We start from the raw sequence: 23,525 nt of genomic DNA on the forward strand, positions 1-23,525 counted from the left end.
AATCTCTCACTTGTTGGCTCCTCGTGCCACACCCTGGAAACTGACTCAGCTAGCAGGCAAAAACAAGTGAGGGGGTGGTGTCATTACTACACCACTAGGTGATCATCCCAACGGCAGAGCAGGCGGAAGAGGAGGCATCTCCAAACAGCTGCAAAGGCGGATGAGAATGCCCAACAATGGGTAGAGAGGCTTGCGAGCACACCGCAAGAACTGCTGTGGACCCACAACACTCAGCGCTTGTCTACCTAGTGTGTGAAGCCTGGACTCGGCGGACTGTGTGGAAGAAACTATCACTAGTTCAACGGGCAGAAAGGCGATTCTCAGCAATGCCTCGTGGAGCTCTAAGAGGACACAGTGAGACACATACAGACACTGCTGGCCATCCACAGCATCCTGACCTGTCTCCAGCCATCTCGACTATGTCTTGCCACTGGGTCTAGATAGGCTGGGGCGAGAGAGTGAGGCTGATGATCTCCGCAACTCTCCCTCACTTTAATTCAAGTCAAGCACAAGTCATGACTTAAACCTTGAAGTCATGGTCATCTTTGACTATGAAGGACGAACAACAACAACATCTGTGGAATATAAGGCAAACCACTGGTTAAAAAAAATTGCTAAATTTGCTTCCTTTATGTAAAGTTATCACCACGATGGGCACAGAACTCAGTTAAGGGAACCCAGATGCAATTTGATTGATGGATGCAACCCATCTCCCAAATTAGGTCAACATGAACAAAAAGTAAATTTCTGGATAAATTTAGCAGGTCAAGCACTGTCTGTAGAAAGAGAAACAGTTCATAGTTCAGGTAGAAGTGCGCATGAGAGAAAGAAATTTGTTAAATTGGCAAAGAAAGTTAGGGATGGCAATTAGTAGGACAAAGGGAATATCTGTAGTTAAATGATGTAGCCATTTTAACTTGTAGTCAAATGATTAAAACTTGTTCAAAATGCTGAAAATATAGTGCATTGAACCTTTGGATGAAAAACTGTAATTGGCTGATTAAATATTTTTGTTGTTGGTGATGCACCGTGAACATTGTGTTAATTTAACAACCACAATCAAGGTTTGTGCATTCAAAATCTAGACTCTGTTATGAGTGACATCATGTCTGCATGCAACACATGCATTGACCATGAAGGAAAGTTTACACCAGAGCTTCTCAACATTTTTCTTTCCACTCACATACCACTATATGTAATCCCTATGCCATTGGTGCTCTGTGATTAGTAAGGGATTGCTTAAAGTGGTACATGAGTGGGAAAGGAAGGATGAGAATCATTGCTCCAGACCCAATTGTTACTGAAATATTTTGCTTGAGAAAAATTGTCATTGGCTCATTTCCTTTGGAGTTATGAAACCATTCACATAACGAGTCAATTAAGTACGATTAAAACAGTGTTTTAGAAATGTTTGCACCGTGATGCTGCCACAAAACAACAAATTTCATGGTGTGTTCACGACAATTCATAAATTCTAATTCTGAACATCTCCTCCATCATCACCATCAGTACCAGAGCACACAGCGGGTGTGTTCATATCCCTCTGCTTTACAAAATTTACATCTATAACTGAGTGGCTTGATACAATAACAACACCATCTACAAATTGGCTGACTATATCAGGGTAGTGGGTGGAATAAAGAAGGGCAATGAGCTAGCATAGGAGGGAGATTGAAAGACCTGGTTGAATGGTGCACTAACAACAATGTCACCATCAATGTCACCAAAATTAAAGGGATGATTAAGGATTTTGGGAAGGGAACACCAGGGGTACATGATGCAATGATAATTGGGGAATTAGAAGTGGAGAGGGTGAGCAAATTTAAATTCCTGGAAGTCACTATCTCAAAAGAGTCTCCTTGACCCAATGTCATCGTGAAGAAAGCACATCAGCAGCTCTACATCCTCAGGAGCTTCTGGAGGTTTGGTATGACATTGAAAACCTTGGCAAATTTCTACAGATGTATTGTAGACACATCACAGCCTGCTGTGGGGGCAACAATACCTCTGAGCAGAAAGCCTTGCTAAAGGTAGTGGACACAGCCCAGTACATCATAGGCAAAATCTCCCCACCATCTAGAAAATCTACATGGAAGTGTGCAGTCATAGAATAACAGCAAAGATCCATACCACCAAGGACATGCTCTGTTCTTGTTGATGCCATCAATAAAAACGTTTAGGCATTACAAGACTTGTGCCACCAGGTTCAGGAACACCTGCTACACCTCCACAACAAACTCAATCAGAGACTTATTGAAGGACTTCGACTTTGCAAATAATAATGATTCTTTTTCGCGTAATTGCACTTTGTTTACATTTTTTCTTTGTTTACATTTCTCTTTCTTGTATACATATCTTTACTTGAGTCCAGTTTTTTGCACTATGGATAAGTAGAAATTCTACCATGTCAGCAGGAAAAAGAATCTCAGGTTGTATGTGATGTCATTTTAAAAAAAAAAAATGACATTCAGCATGATAACAGACCATTTCAGCCCATGAGTCCATGCTGCCCAATGTACCCCCAATTAACCTACACCCCTGGTACGTTTTTGAATGATGGGAAGTAACTGGAGGTCCCAGAGAAAACCCATGCAGATACAGGGGGGGAAATATACACACTCCTTACAGACAGTGTGAGATTCAAACCCCAGCCCGGTCCTGATCATTGGCGTTATAAAGGCGTTGCACTAACTGTGCCACCGTGTAGATACTCTGTCAACAAATCTGAACTTGAACTTTGAACTATAGATGCTGTGTGACCTGCTGAATTTCTCCAACAAGTATGTACTTTGTGTATTCCATTATGCTCCTTACAATTGTATAAACCTCAATAAAGGTATCCTCCTTCTACCGGGATTGTTTTCTGTAGAGGGCATGCAAAATCATTGAGGACCTCTTCCACCCTGTTTCTTTCAGCTACTCCTGTCGGGAAAGAGATACAGGAGTAGCAAAGCCAGCACCATCAGTCAGAGAAACAGCTTCTTGCTACAGGCTTTTGAGAATGCTGAACGACTAAATGAACTGCTCACTCTCACCATCCAAGACTCTCCTATATTAAACAATATTTATCTATTTTTATGCATGTATATTTTTCCTGCTATGCATTGCTTGTCTGCATGTGTGGTATGTCTGGTTGTGTGTCTGCATGTTTTGCACTGAGGACCAGAAAATGCTGTTTCATTGGGTTGTATAAACTTCAACTTGAACCCTTCGCCTCCTACACACCTGTGCCCACAATTATCATCAAACACCCACTTTTTTTTAACACTTTCCCTAACTTTTGTTCTCTACACATTTCCATCAATGCCGTCACAGATTCGACCACTCATCTGCACACGAGGGATAATTTACAGCCTGCATATTTTTGGGATGTAGGAGGAAACCTGAAGTATACTGAGGAAGCCCATGGAATGTGCCAATTGCCTATGGAAAGCAAAGAGAAATTAGGGTTGAACCCAGGTTGCTGTGAGGCAATAACTTTTCCAGGTGTGCCATGATGCTCCGAGATAATGGATGGAATTCAGTATGCAGACATGTTGAACATGATACCAGTGAAGAGTTTTAGAATGGATATTATTCTCTTATTAATCTTTTCTATATTATGGAAAATACTACTTTTACTGAACAACTGTGCCTCACTCAGAGCAGCAACTGTTCTATGTGAAAGAGATACAAGAATCACTACTGTTTGAGTGAATCTACATTAGATCCTCAGCACTGAAGATATAATGAGGAAGATTAACTGCAGAGAAAAAAAAAACACCTTTTTTTTCCCTTTCACTATGTGAGGTCCCATGGGTAATTAGGGTGTAAAAGTTATAGGATATAGCTATAAAACAGGAATTTTGAGAAAATTAATTCATACTTGTGTACATTTGAAATATCCCTTACCATTTAAAGACAAAACCCCAATCTGTAATGGAAAATAGAAGATCAAAGAAGACATACCTCATGCTTCTGAATGCAATATTCGCCAAGATCATTAGTTTCAATTGGCTGGGTAAAGATAGCTCCCTTTGCACTGGAATCCAACATTTATGGCAGAAGAGAGATCCATCTTTTGCACCATCATTCAGAAACAGCAACATATAAAATATAAAAATTGCTGCAACTGTATCTTGACATTCCTTATAAATTCAATCGACAAATTCCAGCAAAATAAAATAATCCATTCTAGCTTCTCTAAAATGTGAAGCTGGGTGTTTATACAGATGACCCCGACATACGTCCAAGTTCCATTCTGACCAACCGGTCAGATCTCGAAATGGACCCAAGTTGGACGTATGTTATCCTGGGAATACACATTCTTAAATTGGAGCCATAGCACTTCATCCACAGCACAGCCCTCCCAACACCTGGCCTGCATTCTCCTCCCCCACCTGGAACACGAGATCTACCACCGCCTACATGTCCCGAAAATAGAACACCTTCGGAGTCTTGGCACCCTCGTGGCCTGTGACTGCTGCCATGTTGGTCCGTCAAAATAAACAGTCCCTGGATCCCTCGGACCTGATGCATTATTTTTATATTTACATATTTTTTTCTTTATTTTTAAAATGTATACAGTATTTCTTTTCAGTCATATGCATGGATGGCTGTAAGTTGCATCGGTCGTAAGTAGGGGTCCACCTGTAATTCAGGGATTGTCATCATTGAATAGGGCTCAGAGGAAGTTCAAAATTGTAATTACAGGAATGAAAGAATTATTATATGAGGATATTTTGACAGCTCTTGGCCTGTACTTGTTGGAATTTAAGAGAATGAGGGGGGGATCTCATTGAAAGATTTCAAATTTTGAAAGGGATGGATAGAGTAGATGTATAAAGGTAGTTTCCCAAGGTGGGAGAGCCTAGGACAAGAGGTCACAACTTCAAGGATTGAAGGGTGTCCACTAAGAACGGAGATGCGGAGAAATTTCTTTAGCCAGAAGGTGGTAAATATGTGGAATTTATTATCATAGACAGTTTTATGCCAAATTATTGGGTGTATTTAAGATAGATATTGATAGGTTCAAGATTTTCCAAGGCATCAAAGGTTATGGGGAGAAGGCCTGACAATGGAACTGTTGGGAAAATGAATCAGCTCGTGATTAAAATGCAGGGCAGAAAACTCGATGGGCCGAATAGCCTATTTTGTTCCTTTGTTTTAGGTCATTATGAAAAAAAAAGCAGTGAGGTAGAAAGTTCTAACCTGCCTGCTGGAATCCAGTACAACAAAATTTGTTCTTCTAGCACACCTCACCAACAGAAAGTAAAGTCCATATCTGCCTCTATCACATATGCCTACATCTACAATGAGATCTACCCCACAAAATATGACTTAGCTGAGACATCTTCTGACAAGCACCTAGTGTTCTCAGAATGGAAAAGAATCAAATGGAGGTACATTTACAATTTAAAAAAAAGTAAATTATTTCAGGTGAAATTGTGTTCTTTGCAGTTACATTCAGTTGGAGAAAAAACACCTGAATTTTCTATTTAATAGGTGTTTTAGGGATGACATTTTTTTTTTGCTCACCTTGAGGATCTGGAAGTGAATTACCTTCTTGAGAGATTGAAGCCAATTAGATGTTGGCCAGTAGCAATGTATGATATTTCTCAGTCAGAATGGGATACAAGTTGGATGGACATTCCCATGCACCTGCTGTCTTTGCTCAAGGCAGCAGAGGTTGTGGATTTGTAACATCGATCAGTTGTTGGATTGAAAATTGTAGATGAGAAATAGGAGGCAGCCATGACATGGCACAAGTGAAGGAAATTATGGTTAATATGGGGTTGTCCACTGCACAATACAAGGCTTGAGTCAAGAATCCCGAGGATTGTTTTAATTCTACTCATCAAAACAGTTTTTCACAGACACCCAACTTCTCCCTTGCAGAAACAAAGAAAAAAAAAGAATGTCATGCAATCAGCTCTTTCTGCTGCGAATTGTTCCTTAGGTAGAATGAAACACAAAGGTCTGCAGATGCTGAGTTTGTAGTAAAAACACACAGAAATGTTGGAGGAACTCAGCCAGTCTCACAGCATCCATAAGAAGCCTCATCTTCCATTTGAGCACTCTCCAACTTGATGGCATTAACTCCATCTTCTCCGGTTTCCTTAAACAAACCCATCCTCTTTGTCCCCATCTTCTTCCCTCAAGTTCTCTCTCTCTCTCTCTTCCCTTTTCCCTTTGTCTTCTTTCACAGAGCCAAAATTAATTCTCAACTTTCTTCTTATTATATTCAATCAACATTTTTTTTACCTTTAGTCTGGACTCCTCCCTGTTCCATCCTCTCCCCTTTCTCTCTCTCTCTCATCTTTAATTAAGATGCTTGCCTGCTCTTTGCTCATACCTTTAAGAAGGTCCCAGGCCCTAAACGTCAATTATATATCTTTACCTTCTCTGGACCCTGCGAGACTGACTGAGTTCTTCCAGAATTTCTGTGTGATTTTACTAAGTTACATAGCTGCCTGTGTGGTTGTGGCAAATAAGAATTTTGATGCATCTGTACATTGTACTTTTGTATATGAAAATAAACTCTCATATCACATGTTTCCAGTCCACCATGACTCCGGGATTCAGTTGATTGAGTTTATATACTGACACAGCTATATATATTAAGGGCAGGTGTGATAGAGGGGTTTGAGAGATAAATTGGGAAAGGTTTGTTTGAGCAAGTCACACACAAACACTTTAAAACACAGAATTTTTGCAGGAGCTGTTCCAAGAGTGCTCAGAGACTTCAATAATGGAGCGTTGTTTGCAGAAGGCAACAAATGTAACAACATGCAGTAGCAGCTCTGACTGGAAAACAGAAGTTACTGTCTGGAAGGTCATGTTATCTTTGCAGGCAGAGAGCAGAAAAAAAAACAGTCTTTGCTCTCAGAGTTGGAGGGAGTGAGAGAGAGAGGAGAGAGAAACATACATTGGTTCCAGAGGGACAAGCTGGCAAGCTTTGGAAGACAGCCTGGTCAAAGGAGAGGACTGGCTGTCCGGTGTTTCCCTTGGAATAGGAGAAACAGAAAGGAACTCTGTGGTGATCTGAAAGAAGGAGGTTATCATCTGGAGAACCCTGAAAGGGGGCAAGTTTCATCAGCAAGACACTGGAGTGGCTGACTAAAAAGGAATGAGTTTTGGATGTCCTGGAACAAGAACAATTCTCTCTCTGAAAACGAACAAGAACCTTTCTGAGTGGTAATTATTTACCTGTTAAGTACTGAAGCCTGGTGAACTTTGTTAATGTTAACTTCTGTGCACAGCACAAGAATTGCCTGCAACCAGTGAGATTGGACTGTGAACCAAAGAAATTTGCTGAACTTACACACACGTGCACTTAGAATTAGAAGGGGGTTAAGTAGGTTAGGTGAGTCAATAGAGATAAGTTAAAGTTTGATTCTATTTTCATGTTCAAAGATAATTAAAATCAACTTTTGTTTAAGTTACCCTTTGTCGTGGTGCATACATATTGCTGCTGGGTTTTCAGGTCCTCTGGACTCGTAACACAGGAGAAGGCTGCCTGGCGCTTTATAACCTCAATTCCACATTCCTTACACCTTTGGTAATCTTCCATCACTTGATGATCAAGCATTTATCTCTGCTTTAAAAATACTCCATCATCCTTTGAGATTAAAAAAAATTCCAAAGACTCCAAAGAGAAAAAAAGAAATTTCCTTCACCTCTCTCTTTAGTTTAAGCAGTAACCCATAATATTAAGTCAAGTTTATTGTCATCTGATTGCATAAGTACAACCCGACCAAACAGCCTTTTTTATCTTTGGTTCAAAAACATGCAGACACATAACCAGACATAACACACAAACAGTACATATGCAGGACAAGTATTCATGTATAAAAATTAATAATTTAAAAAAAAATGAATATGAGAGTCTTGGATGGTTAGTGTGAGCTGTTCCTGTTGTAGACCACGGTATGTAGATATTTATTTGTCTGGGCACACCCATTGACTGACTGTACCTGTGGCCTTCTCCTACAGGCTCCTGAATAAAGGTGACTGTCCCTCAGCCCCCTCCTTAGTTCAGGACAGTCGACCAGCAAGAATGTACCTTCATTCTATTGTGAATAAAGCCTATCAGTTTTGCTCAACTTCGGTCTTTTGAGTCATTGATGGTGCATCAGTTCCTTTGGTCGTTCAGCGTTCTCACTGCCCATGGGAAGAAGCTGATCCTTAATCTGGTGGTGCTGGCTCTGATTGTCCTGCATCTCTTTCCCGACAGGAGCAGCTGAAAGCTACTATGTGCGCAAGAGGAAATATTGCCTCCACATCGACCTCGTCTCAGTATGGCCTATGTTTTGATCAAGTCATATCTCATTCCTCGAAATGCTTCCAGACATAAGTTGAGCAGGTGCAGCCTTTCCCTTTTAAGTCAACCCACCCATTCAAAGTACTTGTTGAGTAATTCTGCTCTGAACTGCTTCCAATGATGTTGCATCATTACTGATATAAACAAACCAATACTGCAAGCAATATTCTGAGGATTCTTGCAGAACAAAAGACTAAAAAATATTAGTCCCCATTTCAATCCAATGCCCATAGTGTAATGAAGTTCTGATTCTCAACCACAATTGATGTTTGTCTTCACAAGTTGATAAGTGAAATATAACCATGAGAACGTGATTGGAATGAACACAGCCAAAGGTCTTTGGGTGTTTCCATGAATGAATAACTATTTGCACTCCTCTCTCTTCCATCATTTTTGGACAAAACAGATTCTCAGCCAGAACAGACAACCTTAATTGACTGCTTCACTTGCTTTCCAAGTGCAGTTTGCCTGATTCACAGAGTTATTTCTTTCAAGTTTGCATAATTTCTCAAATGGTCTGCGTTAGAGTACTAATGCATTTTGCTCATTTGATATTTACTGGAGAACGTGTTGATGCTGTTGCGTTAAGAGTTAAATTCCATTTACTGTCCCTTGGCCCACCTTCCAAACTGTTCTAGATCCTATTGTTAACCTATACATCTTCCTGATTGCCCACACCACCACATATTTTGGCTCAGGTGAATTGTGTTAGGCTAAGTTTAGTGTAAAAGTAGCTGTATGATGGTCACTGCAGATTCAGTGGGCTGAATGACCTGTTCACATGCCATATCTCTCTAAAACCACAAGATGACCTGTATTGGAGTGATAATACTGTTGAATTTCAGGGGTAGGTAATCCTTACTGGAATCAACTTAAATAGCCTGAATGTTATATGCCATCTCCCCGAATAATGACATGGAATGATAAATTTAATGGATTAATTGGAAATAGCAGGAACATCTGGCATTAGTAATAAGCATACAAGGTTTTGGTTCTCAAACATTTTTGGATAAATCCGAATGTTGGAACAATATTCACTGTACAATTTTCTCATTATTACGCTGATGAACGTTTTACATACGAATGTAATTATACCAATAGTTACATCAAAGCTGAAGTATTTTTATTGAGTAGTGCAATGGCATAACATTGAGTGCTACTGCCTCACAGTTCAAAAGATTGAAAATTTATTACTGACTCCAAGTGCTGTCTGTGCAGAGTTTCCATGTTCTCTCCAAAACCACATGGGTTGCTCCTACCCACTCCCACAACAGCATAGAACTGTGGCAGATTACTTTGTGCTGATACCTCGCTGATCCAGAAACCTGGTTTCAATTTTACCCTCAAGTACCCAAAATTAGAGTTTGCATGTTCTCCCTGTGATGGCTTGGGTTCCCCTAGGTGGGCTGGTTTCTCAAGTCAAGCAGATCAATAGTTAAATTGTTTACATGAAGTGATCCCTTGTGTTAGTGGGTGGCAGAAAAATTGGAAGGGGGGGAATGGAAATTGGAAGAGGGATTGGATGATGGAAAAAAAGGAGTGATCAACACATATGAATGCTTCAGAATTAACATGAATGGAGTAGGCAGGAGGTCTTAGTTCTCTGTTGTTTGACTCCAAAATCCTCCTCAAATCCTACTCCAATTTTAAAGGACTGAATGACAAGCACCAAAATTCCATTTGTAGATGATGTGACAGAACAAGCTCGGCAGTGCCAGATCTGATGCAGATGGCCAAAACAGGAGGTCAAGTGCAGAGGATATTCAAAAGCAACTGAGCCACAAATAGCCAACTATTCCAAATGGAATTCCTGCTGCCATTTCAGCCCAAAGTCAATCACAAAGATCCCTTGGCAACACATATTAAAGTGGGCATGACATATTAAAGTGGGCATGTCATAAGAGTATGAATAATTCTGACTCAGGACTATTCTGACTGAATCCTTAAGCATCAGTTTGAGACAAAATTTGTAAATTACCAATGTAAATGAATTTCTAATGGACTCCTTTTAAAGTAATGACAAAAAATTGGAATAAATTATCCGACCTGATCTTGGATGATCTGTCATTTTTCAGCATTAATCCTCCATTCTATAATTCCCTGATCATTCAAAAGTCTAATGAACTTCATTGAATATATTCAACACCTGAACTTCCACAGGCAGAGATTTCAAAAGACTCACGCCCTCTCAGTGAAGATATTTCTTCGCCTATCTGTCCGGTATGACTGACCTCTTACACTCCAGCCAGAAAAAAAACTCCTCCCAGATGAAACCCTGTTAAACTGCTCAAGATATCACCTCTAATTTTTCAAATTCTGGCTTAGTTACTCCTCATTGGATAATATCACATTCTAACAATCAATCTAGTGAAGTTTTGCTACATTTCTTCTCTCCTTATTGTATCCTTGCTTAGATCTTGAGCACAATATCCCAGTGTGGTCTCATCAAGGATCCTCAATTATTTCAGAAGTAATCTTTATTGTTGCCCTCAAGTATCCTTGCAATGATGGCTAATATACCAATCCCTTTTCTATTTGCATGCTGTTCCTTCAAATGCATTTCCATGCAGTTTTGAAAAGGATAAGAATTCATTGATTGATATTTGTAGCAGATTGCAGTCTAAAATAAAATAAAAATAAAGGCAAATTTTTTCATTGTGTCCCTTTTGGCTGAGTGATAGCACCATAGTGGGCTTGTCAGGAAGACGCAAAAGAGTCAGTACATCCTGAGAAGAGTGAAGCGGGCAAGGACTCCGGCCTTCATTATGTCCATCTTCCATAAGAGCACTATTGAGAGAGTCCTGGATGGCTGCTTCATGGTGTGGTACAGTGGTTGTAGAGAAATGGATTGGAGGTCAATTTTCAGGACCATAAGAGTGGCAGAGAGGATCACTCGAGTCTCCCATCCCACCCTCTCTAATGACGCGATTTACTGGGATCGTTGTCTGAAGAGGGTGTGCACACATTATCTTTCAACTGCTCCTGTCATGGAAGTAATACAGGAGTATTAGAGCAAGCACCACCAAGTTGAGGGATATCTTCTTTCAACAGGCAGCAAAAATACTGTAGAGGTACACAATCCTTTATCTGGAAACCTTGCGAGACAGAGAGTTCCGAATTTCAGATTTTTCCAGATTTCGGAAAGCCAGATTTAAGCCCACCCAAATTGTGATGCCGTATCCACCCCCACCCCCTTCCAGTCGCGCTGCCATCTTCCCCCCATCTCACCTGCCTGACTCATGCTGCCGGTCTCCCCCCTCGCCCACCTGACTTGCGTTGCCAGTCCCCCTGCACGCCCATCCAACTCGCACTGCTCGTCTCCTGCCTGCCCGACTCGCACTGCCAGTCTCCCCCCTCACCCACCCTACTCACGCCGCCAGTCTCCCAGCCACCCGTCTCGCACTGCCGCATCTCTCCGTACCACCGTACCACACCATGAAGCAGCCATCCAGGACTCTCTCAATAGTGCTCTCCCCACTTGCCGGATTTTAGAGCTTTCTGGATTTTAGATGTCCGGATAAAATATTGTGTACCTGTACAACTAAAGGAAATGCTCACACTAACCATATTCATGTAATTGTGGTGTGCTGGATGTGAGCGAATGAACAGACTGGAGACACAGACTGTGAGCTTTGAGGTCACAGCAGGAATGTTTATTGAAACTTCTCGTGCTTGCTTTTCAGCTGTGCTGCCGGGCTGCGCGTATGCTCTGCCGATTGCATCACACTGATGCAAGCATGCACGCCAACTTCAGTTGTGGAGCAGAATCGATGGGAATGTGTGGCCATCTCTGCCGTGACTGCCCTGCTGACTGCGCGTAACAAGTGAGGCCAGTTCATTGGGGCAGATTTTGAGTGTTTCCACATAATGACATTTATTTAATTAATTGATTGTTTGTATTGATTTAATGCTTATCCTGCATATGTATTATGTCTAATTGTGTGTCTGCATGTTTTGCACCGAGGACCGGAGAACACTCTTTCGTTGGGTTGTACTTGTACAATCAGATAACAATAAACCTGAGTTGACTTGACTTCAAAAGGGGTGATGAGTGAATATACAGAAAGGAGATTGAAAACTTGGCTGAATGGTATACTAACAACAATCTCTCACTCAATGTCAGGAAGACCAAGCAGTTGATTGTCGATTTTAGGAAAAAAAGAGGTCTACAATCCGTGATCGTTGGAGGATTAGACGTGGAGAGGGTGATGAAATTTACCTTCTTGGGAGTCACTATCTTGAAAGCTCTTTCCTGGACTCATCATATTAATGCCATTGAGAAGGTTTGGTATGTCATTGAAAATCTTGGGGTACTTCTACAGATGTGTAGTGGAAAGTATGCTGACCAGCTGCTTCACGGCCTAATATGGGAGCACCAATAGCTCTCAGTGAAAAATCCTGCAAAAGGTAGTGGACTCAGCCAAGTACATCACAGGCAAAACTGTCCCCAACTTCAAGAAAATCTACATGGAGTGCTACTGACAGAGAACAGCAGTAATCATCAAGGATCCACACCACCTAACACATGCTCTGTTCTCGCTGCTGCGACTTTAGGAAGGAAGTACAACTGCCACATGAATCATATCTTCAGTTTCAGGGATAGTTGCTGCCACTCAACTATCAGATTTTTGGAGAACTGACTCTTTCAGAGATTTATTAAAGGATTCATACTTTGCTATCTTATTTCCTCTGGATATTTACAATTCCGCATTTGCACAGGTTATTTACAATTCTTTCTTTGAGCACAGTTTACAGTTGCTAGTAATTAGAAATTCTCTCTGGCACGCAGTAAAATAATCTCAGGGTTGTATGTGATGTCAGAAGACCACAAGTTTGTGATGCATACTTGAGGTCTGGACATCTATTTTTCTATTCATTCAGATTGATGCAACTAAATCCCAATTAGAATTATCATTGATTGTTACCTTGTACGCCATTGCGCCAAGTTTTCCAAATCTCGGACAATGCTTTGGCGGAGCATTAAGCAAGTGTGAGCTGTGCTATGCTTTGAGTGAGATGTTGATCTACTCTCTTCAGCAGATGGAAAAGATTCCATAACATTTCTCCAAGGACAACAGCAAACTCATCAAAACAAAGGTAAAGTGGTCAGATTCTTGCTGCTATTTGAGGGTTCTTACTATGTGCAGAATAGCTGCCTGATTTCCTTTGATTTAAGCTCAGAGCCTATTGGGTATAAGGTGATTAAGGATATCCCGTGGACATAAAAAAAGATTTTCTTTAATTTGTCTTTTACTCAAACATGAAACACAAAACTTGGCCTTGCTCCCTTATGTTACTCTTTCAGATCACAGTAGATCATTGAAATAATACCACATTACACCAACTTTCAATAGAATGCATGTATTTAATTTTGCTAATTATTATTTCAAATACTCTCAGAAATATACACACTGTACTGTATTGTCATTGTCAATAACTAGAAGTGCGTGTCAACATTTGATACCATCTGGCTGCACTTATGGAAATGATTTTTTTTATTATATTTCCAAATGATTGTTCCTTCGTTTTCCTGTAAAACATTAAGCTTAATTTAAGGCTGACAATGTTTTGCCAAGACAAAATGTTGATGGCAGTGGGGAAAAAGAAATGGTTGTCAGTAAGTTATTAACAGATGTTCCATACATTTGGATATTAGCTTCTGATACTCTGGAGTCTGCTGAAGGCACTGCCGGAGGGCAAAAGAAAAACTGGCAGCTTTCAAGGTGCCTATTGTTTTTTCTCAAAGATTCAAAGAAAATAGGTGCAAAGCAGGTCATTTAGCCCTTCAAACCTATATCAGCCTTCAATATTATCGTGGCTGAACTAGGGTCACATTCACCTCCCTTCTTAAATATATCCAATGAACTGGCCTCAACAACTTTCTGTGCTGAGTTCCACAAGTTATCAGATTAAAACACTATTCTTCATCTCAGTTCTAAATGGGTTATTCCTTATCTTTAGACTGTAACTTCTGATGCAAGGCTTACCCAACACAAGGAACTTTCTTGCTGCATCTAACTTGTCAAGTCTTGTCAGAATTTTGCACATCTTCAGAGATCCCATTCTCATTCTTTGAAGTGTTAATGTGTATAACCTTTCAATCCAGTCTTCCATAATTCGTCACCCCTGCCATCCCAGGAATCACTCTGGCAAAGCCGCCGTACTCCCTTAATCGCAAAAATGTCTTTCTAGAGATCAGGAGACCAAAACTGCACATAATACTCAAGGTGTGGCCTTACTCAGGTCTGATACAACTGTAATAAGACTTCTTTGCTTCTACATTCAAAACCTCTTGCTATAAAGGCCAACATGCAGTTGCTTTCTTTCACTGCTTACGGTACCTACATTCCAACCTTCAATGACTGATGCACCCAGGTCTCGAAACAAATACCCTTTTCCTAATTTGTCACCTTCCTGCTCTTGTAGCCAAAGTGGATAACCTCGCATTTGCATCTGCTGTACATTTGCCCACTCCTGTCCAAGAATCTTTGCAGAATCATGAAATCCCTCATATTTCACATTGTTGTCATCTGCAAACTTCATGATATTACATTCAATTCCTTTGGCTAAATCACTAATATTTCTATTGTAAATAGCTGGGATCCCAGCACTAATGGGCGCAAGATGAGCTGCCTGTTTGATAGCAGGAGAACAGAGACTTTCATTCACCCACACATTGTGCAGTGCTACTTCCTCATGGTGAGACCAATGAGTTACTGAGCCTCCATGGCCTCGAAGTCCCACTCGGCCGAGATATGCAGCAGTTGCGTAGTGACACTAACCATGCAGCGGACAAAAATATTAAACTCCTGGTGATACCACAACTCTGTGCACCTGTACTACTGGGGTTGGACTTTCAATGCCACCTTAAGAGTGTCACCATGGAATATGATGGGCCCTATCCCCCACCCCCACTTAAGGACTGCAACCAACAGTTTTTAAACAGACCACCTGCCCCTCTGATCTTGACCAACCAGCAATCTGCGATCCGCCCACCACGTGCGACCTGCGTGCTCTCCACTCTCCGGATTCCCTCCCCACCATTGTTTGTCACCCCTCAATTGTAAGCCCATCACCACCAACAGGAGGCAATACAGCACTGGCGTTAGGTCCTTTATCAAATCAAATGTGAAACGGCTTCTGACTGAGAGGATCATCGAACCAGTTACCAGCCCTTGGACAGATCAGGTAATGGTGGTTATGAGTGGTGAAAAACACTGAGTGGTTATTGACTACAGCAAACCATTAACAGGTTTATGCAATTGGTCTCATACCCCATCCTCCAGATAGCTGACGTGGTAAACCAAATCACCCAATATTGGATATTTTCCACCATTGACTTAAAGTCGGCATACCACCAGCTCCCTATCCCCCAGAGGACCACTAGTGAACCGTGTTCAAGTTGGATGGCTACCTCTATAACGATAGGGACCTATGACATGGTTAGGAAGAGTAAGGAAGTCCTGCAAGGAGAGTTCAGGGAATTAGGTGCTAGGTTGAAGGACAGGACCTCCAGGGTTATGGTGTCAGGATTGCTACCCATGCCATGTGCTAGTGAGGTTAGAAATAGGTGGATAATGCAGCTTAATATGTGGCTGAGGACATGTTGCAGGAGGAAGGGCTTCAGGTTTTCTTGCAGGGAAGGTGGGTCCTGTTCCGATGGACCTTTGCATCTGAACTGGAGGGGGACAAATATCCTTATGTGAAGGTTTGCTGGTGCTGCTCCAGTAGGTTTAAACTACATTTGCCAGGGGAAGGGAGCAAGAGTGCCTGAGCAAATAGAGGAGTGAGGAGATGATATGAAAATGTCATGCACCTTTAGAAGCCAGCAGGTTGTACATAGTGGAAATGTTCTCAGGTGGGAGGATTATTGTAAGAAAGGCAGACAAGCTTAGAGCATGTATTGGCATGTGGAATTATAACATTGTGGCTATTAGTGAAATTTGGTTGCAGGAGGGGCAGACTGGCAGCTCAATGTTCCAGGCTTTTGTTGCTTTAGACACAATAGAACATGGAGATGAAAGGGGGAGGAGTGGCAATGATAAACAGGAAAAATAACACAGTTGTGCTCAGGCAGGACATACCAGATGGCTTTTCTATTGAGGCTGTATAGGTAAAGCTGAAGAATGGGAAAGGTATGGCCATATTCATGGGGTTGTATTATAGACCACCCAATAGTCAACAAGAATTGGAGGAGCAAATCTGTAGAGAGATAGCAGAAAGATGCAGGAAGCATAAGGTTGTGATTGTGGGAGATTTTAATTTCCCATATATTGACTGGGACTCCCATACTGTAAAAGGGCTGAATATTTTGGAGTTTGTGAAACATGTTCAGGAAAGTTTTCTAAATCGATACATAAAGGTACCAACTAGAAAGAGAGCAATACTGGATCTCCTATTAAGGAATAAAACACCACACAAATGGTGGAGAAACTCAACAGGTCAAACAGTACCTTTATGTAGCAAAAGTGAAGATACATCACCAAAGTTTTGGGCTTGACTTTGGTGATCTATCTTCACCTTTGCTACATAAAGGCAGTGTTTGACCTGCTGAGTTTCTCCAGCATTTGTGTGATTTCTTCACTTAACCATGATGTCAACAGAATTCTGTGTTTTACCAAGGAAGGAGATAGGATAGGTGACAGAAGTATGTGTCGGGAACATTTTGGATCCAGTGATCATAATGCCATTAGTTTCAAGTTAAATACGGAGAAGGATAAGTCTGGTCCTCAGGTTGAAATTCTAAATTGGAGATAAGCCTATTTTGAGGAAATAAGAAAGGATCTAGAATGTGTGGATTAAGAAAGTTATTTTCAGGTGTTGGAGGTAAATGGATGACCTTAAAAGGTGACATTTTTGAGAGTACAGAGTTTGGATGTTCCTGTTAGTATTAAAGGCAAGGTTAGCAAGCATAGGCAACCTTGGTTTTCGAGGGATATTGGGGATCTAATTCAGAAGGAGAGAGAGAGGTGTATAACAGGAGCAAAGGAGGTACTTGAGGGGCATAAAAATGTAAGGAAAACCTCAAGAAAGAAATAATGAAGACTAAAAGAAGACATGAAGTTGCTTTGGCAGACAATGCAAAGTAAAATCCTAAAGGTTTCTACAGGAGTATTAAGAGCAAAAGGATAGTCAGGGGAAAAAAAATGGTCCCCTTGAAAATCAGAGTGGTTGGCTTTGTATGGAGCCAAAAGAGATGGGGCAGATCTTTTTTTATCACTCAAATTCACTCAAAAATGGGCACAGAGTCATGGGAAGTAAGAAAAATAAACAGAAAGTTTATGGAACCTATACGGATTAAAGAGGAGGAAGTGCTTGTTTGTCTTAAAGCAAATAAGAGTGACAAGATAGTCCCTCAGATTTTGAGGGAGTCTAGCACAGAAATTCCATGGGCTCTGGCAGAAATACTTAAAATATCTTTAGCCACAGGCGTGTTGCGAGCGGATTGGAGGGCAGCTCACATTGTTCTGTTGTTTAAAAAAGGCTCCAAAAATAACCCTGGAAATTATAGGCTAGTGAGCTGACATCAATAATATCTAAATTATTAGAAGATGTTCTAAGAGATTGGATTACAATTATTTGGATAGCCAGAAACTGATTAGATATAGCCAATGTGGTTTTGTGCGAGGTAGGTCATAATTAACCAATCTTATAGAATGTTCGAGGAGCTTATGAAGAAGTTGACAAAGAAAAGGCAGTGAATGTTGTCTATAAGGAATTTAGTAAGGCCTTTGACAAGGTCCCACTTGGAAGGTTAGTCTGGAAGGTTCGTCAGGAAGGTTTATATTCTTGATATTTATGGTGAAGTAGTGGACTGCATTCAACAATGGCTGGTCAGGACAAATGAGAAAATAGTGGTGGTAGATTGCTTCTCAGACTGGAGTCACATAATCAGTGGGATGCCTCAGGGATCACTGCTGGGACCATTGTGGTTTGTCATCTATATCATTGATCTGGATGATAATATGGTAAATTGAATTAGCAAGTTTGGTGGTGACACTAGGATTTGAGGCAGTGTGGATATTGAAGAAGGTTTTCAAACTTGCAGAGGGATCTGGACCAGTTGGAAAAATGGTCTGAAAAATGCCAAATGGAATTTAATGTAGACAGGTGTGAGGTGTTGCATTTTGGAAGGACAAACCAAGAAAGGACATACACAGTAAAGGCGGAGTGGGATAGACAGAGGGATCTGGGAATACAGATACATAATTTAATACCCTGAAAGTGGCTTTTGGCATATTGGTCTTCATAAATCAAAGTTTTGAGTAAAGGAGTTGGGATGTATGGTAAGGTTGTTGAAGACAGAGTTGAGATCATATTTGGAGTATTGTGTGAAATTTTGGTCACATAATTACAAGAAAGATATCAATAAGATAAAAAGAGTGCAGAGAAGATTTACTAGGATGTTGCCCGGACTCAGAAACTGTGTTACTGGGAAAGGTTAAACAGGTTATGACTTTATTCCCTGGAAAAAAAGAGAAGAATGAGGGATGATTTCATAGATGCACTTCAAATTATGAGGAGAATGGACAGAATAAATGTAGATAGGCTTTTTTTTCCATTGAGGATGGGTGAGATTCAAATAAGAAGGGTGAAAGGGGAAAGGTTTAGGGGGAACATAAGGCGGGAACTTCACACAGAGGGTGGCTGGAGTGTGGAAAGAGCTGTCAGCTGAAGTGGTGAATGTGGACTCAATTTTAACATTTAAGAAGAATTTGGATAGGTACATGGATGGGAGAGGTATGGAGGGCTATGGATTGGGTGCAAAGTCAGTAGGAGTAGGCCACAAAAAAAAATGGTTCAGCACAGACTAAAAGAGCTGAAGGGGCCTGTTTCTGTACTGTAATCTTCTGTGGTTGCATTTTTCTGGTGTCCTGAACTAGTCCTCTGATTCCCTGGAATCTCCAACCCCTCTTAGCTGCTGCCAATCAGAATCCAAGCTGAATTGGACTTTGCCAATGTGCAGAGAATACTCTTCAAAAATTGACTCTATTGCATTCCAACTCATAAAGGCAGGCTAACTGGTCTATATTAGTCAAGTTGCTCTCTTCCTCCTTTCTTTAAAATTGTGACATCAACAGCCCTCCAATCCAAAGGATCTGATCCAGAGTGTAGAGAATGTTAGGAAATAATCACAAATGCATTCACTCTCTCTTGCCACCTTCTTAAGTACTCCGGGATACAGACTATTAGGCCCTAGGGGATTTAGTTACTTTCAATGCCTTCAATATATCGAACACAATTTCATTAATTAATTTTAATTTAATTACATGAAAACTTTCAGTCAATTCCACATCTAAGTGAGCCCTTTGGACTTTACATCTTCTGAAATGTTGTGCACATCTTTATGAAGACTGAACCAGAGAATTTATTCAGTTAGTCTGATGTTTACTTCATTCCCATTACAAATTTCATTGAATCTGACTTCAAGCAACTACATTTGTTTCAAGTAGTCTTTTTCTCTTTACATCCCTGTATTTATTCTCCATTCTGCTGAAAAAATTCCATCATTATATGCAATTCTGAATTGTGCAGGTCATTCTGAATGTATTTGCTAACCAGAAACCTTCATACATCAGTGCCATTCCAAATCCAGTGAAAACCCCATTATCTGGAATTCAAGCATCCAGCTGCCTCAAGAAATCAGCAAAAATATGGCAGAAAATAAATAGGTAAATACTCCGGAAGTCTAAAATTGGCGCTCCTTGCTGTTAGTTCTATAGTCACACAACACGCAGTCTCAAGCCACTGGAAAATTCACTCATCCGGCATCATCCAGTCCTCATGTGGAAGATACCAGGGGTCTTACTGTAATTACTGAAATGTAACTTGAACTAGGAAGACTACTGGGCCTAGAGTGGTGGATACTTTTCATCATCATTTGCAGAGATTGTGTATTTTCTTTGCAAAGTACAAGCAAATTTTAACAAATTACTGTTATTGTCTACTTTAGAATGGGTCATTTTTAAACTGCGATATAGCTTGCTTTGTTTAGCTACAAATGAGTTACACAACTCTCTGCACTGCTAGTCTTTTTAAAAAAAAGCTCATTAATGCACAACTTTGATTATTAGTGGTGACTAAGACCCAAAATGGTGGCCTCTTCAGGACCTGGTGCTTTTGTTCCTATGCTGTTTGTATTTGTTACGTTGTTTTCATGTAGCACTGCGGGTTCATGGAAATGGTGTCTTAAATTGACAAATAAAGCCTACTACTTACTATTTGATAACTTCACATCAAGTGGGCAAAATTTTTGCCAAGAGTCAGTTTGAATTAGAGGTTTAACATGTATCCTGCAAGCAACATGCCTTATTTCAGACTATCTAATTGTTAACATGTTACAGGTTGTTGGGTCATGCTGTCCAAAAATTGGCTGCCATATTTTCTGCAAGACAGGGTGCCGCTGTTTAAGAAGTGCTGTAAATGGTTTGGGTCCCCTTGGTATAGATCTGCATAGGCATTAGAGAAATGTAGTATTTCCTTCTTTCTTCTACAGGACAGCAACTCTTCAATGAAACCAAACAATTTCATTTTCTTATTCTGTCATTTGTGACCTGGGTTTAAATTTAATTCTCATTTGGTTTCAATTAAAAAAAATATTATTGCCTAAATCTCACAAAATAAGACAAGCAGACTTTGCATTCAAATAACTTCCAGGTGACCATCATGTGACTGGAAACGGAGTAACAACAAACATTCAATGTGCTTTGAAGCATGCATGATAATTTGAGGGTAAAAATATTTTTTTCTCAAGCTTATTGAACACAGGGCCATCTTGATTCATCAATCGAGCCTCATGAGTGAACAATGTCATAAACAAAACTATCCTAACCTTCTGGTGCAACAGGTGTCAGGCTATTTTTGATTTGATTTTTAAAAAAATCTGCAGTGGAAAATAGAGAAGTGCTCATTTCATTTGTCCAGTATTTAATTTAATTTAGACATACAGCACGGAAACAGTCCTTTCAGCCCACAGGCCCGTGCTGCCAAATTATACCCAAATGACTTACACCCTGTTATGTTTTGAACACTTGGAGGAAACCAGAGTCCCTGGAGGAAACACACAGAGACATGGGGGAACAGAGTGCATCAGATCAAGCCCTGCTTGTTTGCACTGTAACAGAGCTACACTAACTATATGTTTTGTTATGACCCCAAAATCCAGCAGCAATAGATATTCACCACGACAAATAGTTACTTAAACAAAAGTTGCTTTTAAATATCTTTAAACATAAAACAGAATCAAACTTTAACTTATCATTATTGACTTAACTAACCTAACTTAACCCCCTTCTAATTCTAAGTGCATGTGTATGTAATGTGTGTGCAAGTTCAAAAAATTCTTTGATTCACAGTCCAATCTCACTTCTTATTCCTCCAAGTTCACTGGTTGTAGGCAATTCTTATACTGTGCACAGAATTAACATTTATAAAGTTCACCAGGCTTTGGTGCTTGAAAGGTAAATGTTTACCACTAAGGAAGGTTCTCGTAGGGTTGGCAGAGAGAGATTTGTTGTTCCAGGATTTCCACAACTGAGGTACCAATGACTTGCTGATGAAACTTGCCCCCTCAGGGTTCTCCAGGTAACCACAGAGTGCCTTTTCTGTTTCTCTTATTTTAAGTGAAACGTTAGACAGCCAGTCCTCTCCTCTTGCATGAACCACGAGGACTTTGACCAGGCTGAACTAAGCACTCATAACCCGTCTTCCAAATGGGGTTTTCCACAAGCTTGCCACCTTGTCCTGTTCCAGTCCCAGTTGCTGCTTCTGACTGTAAAACTGTAGAACTGATCTTTGTCTCTCTCTCTCTCTCTCTTTCTCTCAGAGACAAAAAAGCCTGCTTGATTCTCTCTGCTTGCAAACCCATGTGACCACTCTAGACAGAATGTGACTCCAACAAGTTCTTTCACCTGTTGCCTTTTTGTAAACAACAATCCGTTACTGAAGTGTCTTGTGCACTCTCCAATGCTTCTGCAAAGGTTCTGGGGCCGATATGTCTAACATTAGCAGAGCTCCAGTATTTTAAATAAGATCTGTTTTAAAGTGTTTGTATGTGACCTACACTAAAAACCCTTCCCCAATTTATCTCCCAGAAACATATCTATATCCTGTCACAGTGTAACATTGGGAAATATATAGGAAATATGTGTAAAAATCTGGATAATATGTGTAAAATTGGGAAAGAAATCAATGGGATTGCTCTGAGAACTGGCATCATCTCAATGGGATAGAGTAGACTCTGCAATGTAAAAATAAATAACAAATATAACTAAATGATGACATTTTCTTGAATATTTCTCATGGCAATAGTTGTTTCAGCTATGTCAAACCATTTCAAAGCAAAACTGAGAAATAAATAAAATTTAATTTTATTTGTTTAACCATGAGGAATGGAAATGGTATTAATTATGTATTGTCGTTTTCACCCCCCAAATATGCATTTGTTTGGCAGCTTTTCAGAAGTTAACAACCATATAAATTAGTTCAGTTCTAATTTATTCTAATATACAAGTGATTGTCCATTAGCTTCATAAAAGCTGCTGATCAAATACATATTTGAACAAATCCCACAGATGTTCATATTAAAAGGAATGTGGGTGAGTGAGTGCATTGGATAATATTGCAGGTCAAAGTGGATGTAATTATTCCCATGCTTTTCCTATCCATAACAATCCACAGTCAAAAACACACATTTTTACAAGCCTAGTAAGAATGGTAGTTGTTATTAGTGTCAGTAACCTTGAGAAATATCTCATTTGTTGATCACCAAAGAATACTTTAAGCCTTTGGTGGATACTGGTGTAAGTGGTACAAGCAAGAGATCTGGAGTACTGATCCATACAAATTGAGCAAACATTCAACATAATTTCAAACAGATGTTTCTTAATTTTTGAGCTGATATTGTCCTTTCAGGGATGAAAAATTGTTGTGCTAACATTGCCCCATTCTTATCATGTTGTTAGCTGTCCAGCCCTGAACATAATAGCTATTTTGTTTCCACACAAAACATGCTACTTAATATTTTACCGTCTACACACTGAATCAACATATTCTAGTCTAAAAATATCCAAAGAAAAATGACAAAACACCAATTTTATCCTTTCCTCCACCTTTATACACAATAGTCCTTCTCCCCCATCTCCTGTTCAACTCCACTTTTTACCAAGCTTTTACATCAGGTGCTTCTTGACATCTTTGACTTCCACTCATGATGACACTTTTG

At 40.2% G+C, this 23,525-nt stretch overlaps 1 protein-coding gene across 15 annotated transcripts in view; it reads right to left on the minus strand.

The window, feature by feature from the left end:
- The window catches only part of LOC138760976 (astrotactin-2-like), a 1,981,947-nt gene that overhangs the window by 374,636 nt on the left and 1,583,786 nt on the right, over positions 1-23,525 (minus strand). The window contains exon 21 of one of the 15 annotated variants that reach the window (XM_069932512.1): positions 9,223-11,284. The exons of the other annotated variants lie outside the window; for them this stretch is intronic. Coding sequence (XP_069788613.1) covers positions 11,268-11,284 — 17 coding nt within the window. The 3' untranslated portion in view covers positions 9,223-11,267. Of the gene's footprint in view, positions 1-9,222; positions 11,285-23,525 lie in introns of those variants that run through there. 15 annotated transcript variants of the gene reach the window in all.

The sequence above is a fragment of the Narcine bancroftii genome, chromosome 1 (assembly GCF_036971445.1).
Source record: "Narcine bancroftii isolate sNarBan1 chromosome 1, sNarBan1.hap1, whole genome shotgun sequence".
Taxonomy (NCBI): Eukaryota; Metazoa; Chordata; class Chondrichthyes; order Torpediniformes; family Narcinidae; genus Narcine; species Narcine bancroftii.